Source organism: Zingiber officinale, chromosome 1B (genome assembly GCF_018446385.1).
Source record: "Zingiber officinale cultivar Zhangliang chromosome 1B, Zo_v1.1, whole genome shotgun sequence".
NCBI lineage: Eukaryota > Viridiplantae > Streptophyta > Magnoliopsida > Zingiberales > Zingiberaceae > Zingiber > Zingiber officinale.
Genome location: NC_055986.1, coordinates 169,702,918 through 169,714,915, shown reverse-complemented (window position 1 = coordinate 169,714,915; position 11,998 = coordinate 169,702,918). Strand labels below are relative to the sequence as shown.

At 38.6% G+C, this 11,998-nt stretch overlaps 1 protein-coding gene across 1 annotated transcript; it reads right to left on the bottom strand.

Moving 5' to 3' along the window:
• Positions 1-253: 253 nt before the first annotated feature.
• LOC121991731 (protein cornichon homolog 4-like) lies at positions 254-7,905 on the bottom strand. Its single transcript, XM_042545756.1, has 4 exons — positions 7,692-7,905; positions 6,632-6,813; positions 714-836; positions 254-635 (listed from the first exon to the last, which is right to left on the bottom strand). The coding sequence occupies exons 1-4, from the start codon at positions 7,755-7,757 to the stop codon at positions 602-604; spliced, it is 405 nt and encodes a 134-aa protein (XP_042401690.1). The 5' UTR covers positions 7,758-7,905; the 3' UTR covers positions 254-601.
• Between the last annotated feature and the right edge of the window lie 4,093 nt (positions 7,906-11,998).

Genomic DNA, 11,998 nt, shown 5'->3' with positions numbered 1-11,998 from the left:
CATTTTGTTCTTCTGATTAATCTTTGTGCCAAATTCAAGAATATTAATTTTTTTTGTGTGTGTTAAAATCCATGCACGTAGAATTTTGAACATATTGCATATGGCAGAAAAAAATAAAAAGAGAAATAACAAAAATATTTTAAAACGCTAAACTTAGCTGATTTGTTATATGGAATTTCTCGATTGAATTTATTTTCAAAATTCAGAAATTCATTTAAAAACTAATAATAATTTAAAAATCACTAATATATCATGAAACAAATGAGCAATCAGAGATGTTATTTTCTATAACAATGTCGATTACCAGAATTAAGTAATCTCTAGTTTACAAAGTTTTGTAGCACCCACCCTTGCAATAAGATCATCCGATAGAAGTTTACATGTACCTGATATGGTATAATTTTTTCGAAGAGGAACACAACCAATTGAAAGCTGGACTTTGTTGTTCTGGTTGTCAAAGATCACCGATTTCACGAACAAATCTCATTACTAAAAAGAGAGACCGAATGAACAATTAATAACTAATTGGCGTCGTTGCATTGCAGTGACAAATAATGAATTATCAGACGATGAAACAAGTGGAAGCTCAGAGTGTTGGCAACTATTCGTCGTCTTCCAATATGCTATAAATCATCCTACACACGCACACAAAGGCAACAATTAGATTATGTCGTGAGCATAAGACTCAACCGTATGCAACAAATGCAGTTTACCAGAACAACGACAGGAAGAGAAGGATAACAAGGTTGATGAGCTTGAAGAGGCGTCTTTTCTTTTCTTGATTGAGCTGGTTAAAGATCTCCGTGACGTCTATCAGATGTTGCCGCCTCTGGTACCTGTAAGTAGATATTATCAAATAGCAGATAAGACATTCGGTTCGACTGCACATACACAGCTGCTTCCAAAAGCAATTACTAATGATCAGGAGATTTGTGTAAACGGAGTAGCTTGACTAATGTATCGTCGTATCAAATTGCATACAAGGTAACTTCAAAAAATCATAATTGTACAAAAAAAACAGTGACCAGGTGCACTATCTTCCATCCAAGCAAATTTGTGGAGAATCAAACAAAAGCTTAGCCTTATTGAAGAAAGCGAATAAGTTATTTTGCAATATAGAAAATTTTACTTTAGTTTGCCCTGTCATCAAGGTTCAATCCCCTAATAATAGTTACTGTCCAAACGCTATGATTTTCCAAAATACAAAAAAGAAATGCAAACTACAAAGCAATGTTCGAAATATCGCCCTAGGCGCCACCTAGGCGTTGTGCGGCGGCAGGCCACGCCGGAAACCAGCCAGGCGGAAGACCTAGGCAGCTGGGCCGCTTAGGCGATCCTCGGCAGACCTCGGCAGTCCTCGACGGGCTTCGGCGGGCTCGGTGGACCTAGGTATTTTAGACATATTTTAGGTTTTGTAATACTAAATCAGATTTGCCTAGGCGCTTCGTCTTCTTTTATCGCAGATTCTTCGTCTTCTCTCATCGCGGTGTGCTTTCGGTAACTTTTTATTTTTTGTTTCTGTTAATTTATTTTTTTTGTTTCTTCGTCGTCGCGGCAACTCTCCGGCAAGACACGTCGCAGGACATCAGACGCCGCCGGAAGCGCCGTCAGATGCGTCCGACGAAGTCCGGCGTTGCTTCCAACAACCCCGGTAGCGTCGCGATGCTTCTGGCTGTGTCGAAAGCTATCCGTGACGCTAACGGCGCCGCTGGAAGCAACGCCGGACTCACCGGACTCGTCTGGAGACGCTTCCGGCGGCGCCGGTGGCGTTCGTGCCGTCGCGCGACGACGTTTTTTTTATTTTGTAATTTTTTTAGATTTAATAAATTAAAACAATTCCTAACTGGAATAATTTCAATAATAGGGTTCATAACCCTAATAGGATAATAGGATTCAATAATAGATTTAATTTTTTTAATAAATATTATTAAATATTAATTTATATAATAGATTTAAAAAATTATAATAAATATTATCATTTATCAGATTTAAAAATATAAAAAATATTTAAAATTTAAAAAATTATAATACATATTATTAATTTATATAAATCATATTTATAAATTTTATATATTATTAATTTATATTAATCAGATTTATAAATATTAAAATTATTAATTATATTAAAATTTTAAAAATTCTAATAAATATTATTAATTTATATAAATCAGTTTTAAAAATATGAAAATTAAATTAAAATTTTAAAAATTCCAATAAATATTATTAATTTAATAATTTATATAGAAAACAGATTTAAAAATATAAAAAATATATTTAAAATTTAATTTTTTAAACAAATATCTAATAAATTTTATTAATTAGATTAAGATATATAAAAAAATATTCTCAGACTTGTTAATGCTGTATTTCATTATTTTGTATCGTATGTTATAATCAAATTTTATTATCATGTTATGTTGTTATATATAATTTTTTCAGATAATATCATAATGGCAAGCAATCCATCTTCGACAGTATCTGTCACTCAACCCGAATCCGGGATTCTTAGAAGAAAGTCAAATGACATTGGATGGGAGTTTGGGATATTGATTGATTCTAAGAACCTCGATAAAATTAAATGCAAGTTATGTAAAAAACAATGTCAGGGGGAATATAGGATAAAGGAGCACATTGGAAATATACTTGGAAATATATCTAGTTGTCGAAAAGCATCTCAAGAAGGCAAAAATAAGTGCAAACAGGATATTTTAGAAGGGAGGAACAGAAAGAAGAACAAAATAATGGAAAAACAAAGTTGTAGGGATGGATGGAATTAAAAAACCTCTTTCACTTGGCCCCATGGATAGATATGCATCGGCAATTGCTCCAGAAAATGCAGGCTCCCGTGGAAGTAAAGTGCTTCACCAAAAAAATATAAATGAGGCTCTTTTCAAAGAGAGAACTCAACAAGTTCAACAATATATTGGGAGATGGGTTTATGAAAATGGAATCTCATTCAATGTTGTTGATAATGATAGTTTCAAGCAACAATGGAGGCAGTGGGTCAATTTGGACCAGGATTCAAGCCTCCAACTCAATATCAACTTAGGGAGCCACTATTAAAAGCCGAAGTTGAAAGAACAAAACAATTGCCGAAGAAACATGAAGAAGAATGGATGCTCGATCATGATAGATGCATGGAGTAATAGAAAAAGAAGAAGCATCTTAAATTTGTGTGTTAATTGCAAAGAGGGTACTACATTTTTAGAGTCTAAAGACGAGGCGCATACAGCTGAACTTATTTTTGAGTATGTTGACAAGTGTGTTGAACAAGTAGGAGCTCAGAATATTGTTCAGATTGTAACAGACAATGCCACCAACAATATGGCTGCAACTAAATTGATGAGAGAAAAGCGACCTGGGATTTTTTGGAGTTCATGTGCAACTCACACGGTTAATCTCATGCTTGAAAGTATTGGCAAACTTCCACGATATAAAAAGGTTATTAAGCAATCCAAGTCTTTTACCATTTTCATCTATGCTCACTTTGTCATTCATGAGAAGTTTCACGAAGAAGAGAGACATAGTTCGACCAGGAGTTACCAGATTTGCATCAAACTTCCTCACATTGCAAAGTTTGATTGAAAAAAAAACTAGTTTAAGGGTCATGTTTACAAGTGATATGTGGGAGAAATGTAAATAGTCAAAAACAAACAAAAGAAAATTGACTTACTCTATAGTGATGAGCATGAGTTTTTGGAATGGTGTGGCACTTTGTTTGAAAATATTTGCTCCTTTGGTAAGAGTTCTTCGACTGGTAGATGGAGATAGAAAACCATCGATGGGATTTCTATATGGGGAGCTTCTTCAAGCTAAAGAAGATATCAAGGTGGCTCTGAACAATGTGGTATCAAATTATCAGCCTATCATAGTCATTATTAGTCAAAAATGAAGGATAGACTTGATACATCATTGCATACCACTGCTTCATTGTTGAATCCTTATTTTTACTATAAAGATAGTTCTATTGCTCTTTATGAGGAGGTCGCGATGGGGATTTTTGAATGCATGGAAATTTTACATGCCAATGAGTTAGATCTACATGATACAATTATTAATAAGGAATTTCCAAAATATAGAAATAAGACTGGGTTATTTGGAAAAACATTGGTAGCAAAAGCATGTGAAAAAAATGATGATACATTTGATCCATGTGCATGGTGGAGTATATACGGTGCTCACACACCTAACTTGATAAGGGTGGCATTGAGGATACTTTCATTAACTACAAGTTCATCTGGGTGTGAAAGAAATTGGAGTACATTTGAAGGAGTAAGTTTTAAACTTTCGGTCTTTAATTAAATTAGCTATAATTTTTAACGTCTATACTCTATATTCAGGTACTAACTATAATATTTACTTTCTCTAATTTTTTTTACATTCATACAAAGAAAAGAAATAGGTTGGATGCCCTCAATCTAGTATTTGTCCAATTTAATGCTAGATTGTTGAACAAACAAAAAAGAGAAAAAGAAAGGAATGTCGATGTCCTTTTTGCAAAAGATGCTTCAAATGTACAAGGTTGGATTATGGATGGTGGGGAAGATGATGAAGTTGAACTAGGTTCCGGACTCACTTGGCAAATGGTTGATGAAGCAAGCAGATGAAAATCTACAATCCCGAAGAAGCTCTAGAGTGAGAGAATTTCATGAAGATGATTTTGCATTCGAAGAAGAAAAGGAGGATCACAATAATGATATTGAGTTTGTGTCCGATGAAGAACAAGTTATTGAAAATTATGGAGAAGAAGAAGTAGAATAAATGAGTCTATGAGATATTATTAGTTGTGTAATTTTGAACTCATTTTATTAAGACATGATTTATGTCATTCAACAATTATATTTTGCTTAATGGTTACTGGTTCACAATGCATTGTAATCTTGAATTGAACTATTGCTACTATTTTCTAATGTTTTCCACCACTAAAGTTGTTTTAGCTTATAGCCAGATTTTAAAATTCGAGTTGGATATATGTTCTACTGTTTACTACATGATTATGATAACTTACTGCATGTTCTACTGTTCAACTGTTTCTTTTACTCGTATTTACTGAGTCTAGTATATTTCCTTTGCACAAAACTGTTAGTTTTCTTTTATAGTTTTTCATTTTTTGGTATTGGAAAGTATGCATTTATTTCAACATACATAGTTAGATCTCCATTGCTATGAAATTGTTTAAGACAATATTTAGATTTGCATGTGATATTGTCCACAGTCCACATAAAACAAGGGATACCGAGGAATCTGCCTAGCGACGCCTTGTCCCACCCTAGGCGGCCTAGGCGCTAAGCGTTGGTCTGCCGTCCGACTAGCGCATAGCGAATTTTAGAACCTTGCTACAAAGATAAACTGCTTGTTCTCAGTTGAACAATGCCTCAATTCTTCTATTTCAAATGCATGAAATATGTTATAAGGATCTAATGAGTAAACAAAATTTGGCAGATTTGATCAGATCCCAATCCTACCAAACCTTTTGAGAACATAAAACAATAGATTCTAATTTTCATTTCTTGTTCATCAAAGACACGAATCAGATACAACAGTTGAAAAAGAATTTCAATTCCATAAAAATTGATGATTCCTAAAAAAAATTGCAACTATTCCAGCTCACATCCCACCGTAACTGTCACTATTATACTTCGCTTAAAGTTCAGACTTATCAATTATTGAAGAAGTGGTTCCTTAGTAAACAACTATTGGTCAAGAAATGCTCTTCCTGCCTTTTTTTTTTTCTCTGTGCAGAGCACGAAAGAATACTTATCCAATCAACCGCTTTCAAGTTCTACTCAACCAGATACAGAATTAGATCATTTCTACTGAGGTTTTGCTTGAATCAACCAAAACAAAAAACTAAAGATCAGTCAATCTATTCAGAAATTAAAAAAAAAACCATCCACTTCAATTCTAAGTTGTGCTATCCTTACTGTTCAATTATCCAATCCCTCTTCATTATGCTTTCTATCCACTAGTTTTGAGATGCATTTAAAGCATCTAAATAAATTAAAAATCACTGTGTGAAACAACAATCTAATGTGTTTGAAATTACCAGATCCTCTAAACCATCTACTATGTGGTGGCTTAACCCGCTGGTAAAAGGTACAATTCTATCCAAAGGGAACACTGATCATTAACGGAGGGCGATAGCCATGAGATACTAAGCATGACTTTGTGTTATCCTTCTAGATCTGTCAACCTCCAATTCTTGTCTTGTTTATCTAAAGTGTCTAATTTAATATCTTCAAAAGGCACTCTTCTGGCATGCTTTGCAGATTTATTGATCAAAAAAGTGGAGAAGAATTTCTTTGAAAAGGCTTTAAGCACTTAATGTTGAGAGGCTGATTTGGACAAGTGCCACTAAACTAATTTACTTTTCCTTATATGTATATCATATATGAACAAAAGAATTGATTTGCTCTTCTTCTTGTGGCATTTGACATCAGCAGCAACTTGACAAGATATCCACCAAAAATTCTAAATGAATAATGTAAACCAGTATGTGCAATGTATAAATCTGAACAAAAAGATGGCTTTAAGCCAACACCATAAGATATTTAAGGTTTTCTGAAAGAAATGCTTGACAATAAATTAAGAATTTGTTTCCTTCTAAAATACTTAGCAACCAGAAACTTACAATCTTGCATTGTAGTAGAGGTATGGAACAGAAAGCAAAACCATCCACCAATTTCCAGACATGAGAAAGAGTAGGCACAAAAATCCTTGCAAACCAAACTCTGGATATATCACTTTATTTATTTGTGAGGCTGAGTCATAAGGATTGATATGATCAAATTCTAGGTCAGCCAAACACATAAGCTGCACACAAAAAAAATGCAGACAATTTATCAGTGTTACATAAAAAGTGGCAAAAAAAAAGTGAGTAAACATAAATGATTATGTTCAAACTGCTACTTATCTTGGTAGGATAATAAGAAATTTTGTTCATGTTTGAAGTAAAAACATATATAACAAATAAAGTCAAGATATCAGCAGATTTAGCTTGACAATGAACATTAAACAACACCATCACACATACACTCTATAATGGTTAACCAACTGGTCCAAGCATTTCCAGGCTAGTCATCTTCAGGAAATGCAACATCACTCAGCCATAAATCAGGCCATAACAATGTATCTATCTGAATGAAACCAATGACAGTGAAATTCTTGAATTTGGGCCTGTAATTCCACTCAAGAGTTACAGGAAACAGGAAATTAATAACTTGAAATTTTACCAAAAGTGAATTTACATCAAAATAGTTGTGTGAAACGAGAGCTCTTTGGAGAAATCTCTCTCTTACGGATCAGAGGAAAATTATACTCGTAGAATACCACACTATTATCAATTATCACCCAACATCCTCATCATAAATACATTTTTGATCTCTCTCGGAATAATTAATATGAGATAAAAGATTCCCAGCCGGCAGCCATGCGAAACTAAACTAGTTGAAACCCCTGGTTCCAACAAAAGCTATAATAAAATCCCTTCCATTTAGAGCATCCGGCTCACAACCAAAGCAGTCTAAGCCTCAATTCCATCCAAACCAGTCGAGACGCGGACAAAGAACTAAAAAGGTCAGGATTTTTTTTTCCAATCGTCTGAATGAGATAAGCTATGAGCCTCCAAAGGATTTAGGGCGGGAAAAAGGTATAATTTATATACCATTATTAGGGAAAGAAAGAGAGGGCACCTGGTAGATGACGAGAACGATGAGGGCGACGATGAGGAAGAAGGCGGTGAGCCAGAAGTACACCATTGCCTCCCCTGTCTACTCCACCGCCGACAAAGCTCTGGGTAGGAGCGGCAGCAGCAAATCGAGCTTCTCCTTGCGATATCTAATGGACATTGGGGGAGGTAGGTCAAAAGGGATGGTCTGACGAACAAACCCCAAGTAACGAATAACCAAATCTAAAAATGTAGAGTATCAAAAGGTTTAAATATACTCCTAATAAAATAAAAATATTTACCACATTTTACTATCGATAGAAATTTCGAAAGTATTTTAAAGAAATTATTATATATACATATATCATTTTTTTCTTACATTATTAAGATAATACATAATAAAGTTTTTAAAAAAAATACTGAAAATCTCAAATGAGCATTTTTGGAGCTTGAGATCATGGAAGTTTTGAGAAATTTGCAGTCTTAAACGGGTCATAAATATATAAGAAATCAGACCGAAAAGAAATATATAACAATATTTATGAGGGCAAAAGTGCACCTATGTTTTTTTCTTCTAAAAGTCTCAATTTACTTTTTAACCATGCATAATTATCAAAATATCTTTAGTAATGTTTAATATTATTATTTTTTCTATCTAAATTTTGAGTAGGTCGGCCAACAATTATAATAATCATGTTTGAAAGTCAAAGAGATGAAAAGTTAGGAATATAATGTTTCCATTGATCATTCGTAGACTTCGCTCTGATCTACAATATAGATGATGTCAGCGCTGAGTCAGGGAAGAGGTTCCCGACGTTGACCCTCCGACGCTCAAGTCAGTCATCGGCAATGAAGTAGAAGACGGAGCAACAAGAACAATGAACAGTAGCAACAACAGTGTATTGCACATACCTCCGCCGATGCTTGGACTCCCCCTTTATATAGAGCTCATATAACGCACGTGCACACTTCCCAAGGCAAGCACGCTTCCCCAAGTTTTTCCTGAAAAGACTTGTCAGTAAAGTGTCCCTGACACAGTACCTTAACAGGACGAGCATATCTCCGAAGTGACAGTGGAAGCTTTCGCCGTACGACATTCTGGTTGTCCATACACGGTGTCGGCGGCACTAACTCCCAAAAGGATGTCGCTGGATACCAGAGAGAGTATACTGCAAGGCCGAGTGGGTTGATCGCTCGGCCGGAACTTCGCTGTTCCTGTATCTGGTCCGCTCGGCCGGAGCCTGACCGTGCTTGTACCACATCCACTCAGCCGTATTTCACTATTTTATGTCGCGTCCTGCTGCTCGGCCGAGCGGGATAGCCGCTCGGCAGAAGTTAAGCTCTGCCAATGCCGAAGCTTGCTGCTTGTACGGTTGTAAACAAGTCGAGCCAAGCCGAGCTTTGGGGTGTTCAAGCTTGTTTGATAAGGTAATCGAGCCGAGCCGAGCTTAAAATGAACCAAGCTTTTGAAATGAGTGTTCAAGCTTAGCTTGGTTTATTTTTGATGAGTTTAAGCTTGTTTGAAGCTTGGCTTGAGCTTGGTTCATTTAGATGTTATCAAACTCTCAATTCAAGCTTGACTTGAGCTTGGTTCGAGCTTGGCTTGAGCTTGGTTCGAGCTTAGTTCATTTAGATATTATCGAACTCTCAATTTAAGCATGTTTGATTGTTTGAAACTTTTAGTTGTTTGATTGATTATTGAGCTTGATAATTTAAATTTATTTATTTATTGTTTATTTAGCCTATTTAAAAGAGTTTTATTAATAAATATGGTTTGTGAACATTATTTACGAATATTGTTTACGAACGTTGTTCACGAATGTTAACGAGTTGAACACATATGTGTTCAAGCTTGTTTGTTTAGCTTAACAAGCTGTTCAAGCTTGTTTGTTTAATCAATTTTGTGTATATTGAACGAACATAAACAAGCTCTTACTAAGCCGAACATCAAGCTTGTTCACGAACGCTTGGTTCATTTACAGCCCTAGCTGCTTGGTCGAGCGGGGTAGCTGCTCGGCCAAAGTTTCGCTCTGCCAATGTTGAGCTCTGCTGCTTGGCCGAGCTGAGTAGCCGCTCGGCCCGGCTTCTACACATCGTCTTCTTCTCCGTTCGGCGTCCCATACTCCATTGAGTATCGATCGTTTGACACCTCCCCGTGTCGAAAGCGGGATCATACCGGGACCTTCTCCCGCCCCCCTGGGTCGGGGCATGCTCATCCGACCGGCCAATGCTATCTGCGCATTGACCGCCTTGACTTTGACCTCCACCGTGGCAACTACCCTCCGCGAGGTGGGGCCCCTCCTTATCACCGCATCACATGTCTCCCCCTCAAGTCTAGTTGAAGGAGACTGCAAATTTAACTGACTAGACAATTGTTTGCGAAGCGTGCCGCCCGATCGGTTTCGTCACTCCTTGATTTCTGATCTGGCTAACGCGGCGCAACGGTCGACTGTGTGACCACTCTCTGCCAGTCGGTTGTGTGACCACTCTCTGCCAGTCGGTTGTGTGACCGCTCTCTGCCGGCCGACTTGTTGAAGCTTGTCGTTCGACCGTAGGTTTGCTCCCTTAAGCCGATCGGCACAATGAACATCTATACTTGTGAAATCTTTTCTTGGGTTGTCTTGGACGAGCGGGATCATGGCTGACGTCACCCAGATTTCTAGGAAATCGTGCAAATCTCTTCGCATTAAGACTGAGCGCACCCCCATGCCTTTTAATTGCCCTCATTAAATGTCAGCCCGTGGCAATGCGCCACGTGTCACGCCCGTTGCCGCCGCACGCCTGACGTGACAGGCGGATATATGCTAGCGATGCGATGTTTAGCGGTTCAAATTCAACGACCCGATCTTTACCTAGGTTTTCGAGACCTAGATCGGACGGCTCCGATCGGCCAACCCAGGGGTTTATAAACATCGCCTGCTTCGTTTTCGTTACCCTGTGTCATCTTCGTTTGCAAGCTTCTCGGTGATACTGCGATCTACTCCATCACCCCCTTTCTCCGACAATCTTCTGCGATCTCTAGTAAGCTTCCTTCCAATTGCACCTTGCTTTCTTCCTTCGTACTTCCCCGTCTTCGAGTTTTCTGGTGTTTCTTAGTGTTCCGACGATAATTCTGCCAGTAGGCTTCCTTCCCTTCGCATCTCTTCACCCTTCCTTGTTTTTGCGATGACGAGTTCCTCACAGCCTCCCGCCAGCATCCCTCGGCTCTGGTACACCTCTACCGAGTCCCGATTTGACGTCGATGACGCTAAGAGTTTGACCGCTGCCTTTGAATTTCCTCACGGCTAGTTGTTCTTCCTTCCCCTTCCGATCGGCCACACTCTCCGCCGCCCAGCTGTCTCATCTTCTTTAGAGATCAATCAATTTACCGTCAGTCTGCGGTTTCCCATTCATCCCTTTTTTCTCGCCGTTTGTAAATACTTTCGCATCTCCCTTCACCAATTAGTGTCGAACTCCTTTCGGCTGCTGTGTGGGATAGTTGTTCTATTTCGCCTGCACGGCATTCCTCTCACCCCCGGATCTTCCACTATTTTTATTATCCAAAATTGTCCGAGCCGGAGACTTTCCTTTTCCAAGCCCGAGTGGGCTTGGTTTTCTTTGACAAGATGCCGACCTCCAACAAGCATTGGAGAGAATACTACTTTCTTGTACGCCTTCTTGAGTGGCTAGACTTCCCGACCCAGTGGCAGCTCGAAGTGGCGAATCAGCCTCCCCTAAAACAGTACAAGAGCCATCGGACTATCTCAACGCCGCTTCCATGCTGACCGGTCAGAAGTATGAGATCCACAAATTGCTGTTGGAGGGTGTCCTCTACATCTTCGGCCTGAATCCGATCCGCACCCGGCTTCCGTCCAGCCTAGGTATGCAACTTCTTCGATCCTTCTTTTGACTCTAACTGATTTTTCTTCCTCTTTTGCAGCTGAAGTCATGCTACGTGCATGTTTGGCCGACAAGGCGAAGCTTGCAGATGACGCGATCAATGCGGCTGCCGTGGAAGAATTGGAGAGTCGTAGCCTGCAGTCGGTCGACTCACAAGAAGAGCCGTAAGATGAAAGCGAAGCGACTCCCATTTTGGTAAGCGGAGGGGCAGCCAACTGTACACCTAGTAGTGGAGTGGCTGAGGGATCACATCCTACCTCCGAACGACTTCAGGTTGTTCAAGTAGAGGGGGCATCTGGCTCGGCCTCCTCAGGAGAGCCATTGATTAGGCGCAAGAGGCGCCGGGTGGAGAGACCATCGTGCTCTACTTCCTCAGCAATGCGGTCCGCCGAGCGGGTTGGGACTTCGACCCCTGCTCCAGTTCAAGAGACAGCAGGTCCCACGTCTTTTGAT

Bases quoted from the DNA above. Each gene is read 5' to 3' on its own strand.
- LOC121991731 (XM_042545756.1), bottom strand. From the start codon at position 7,757: ATGGTGTACTTCTGGCTCACCGCCTTCTTCCTCATCGTCGCCCTCATC. The intron at 6,814-7,691 runs GTGCCCTCTCTT...TTTTGTGTGCAG, and splicing joins TCGTTCTCGTCATCTACCAG to CTTATGTGTTTGGCTGACCT. The intron at 636-713 runs GTAAACTGCATT...GTGCGTGTGTAG, and splicing joins CTCTTCCTGTCGTTGTTCTG to GATGATTTATAGCATATTGG.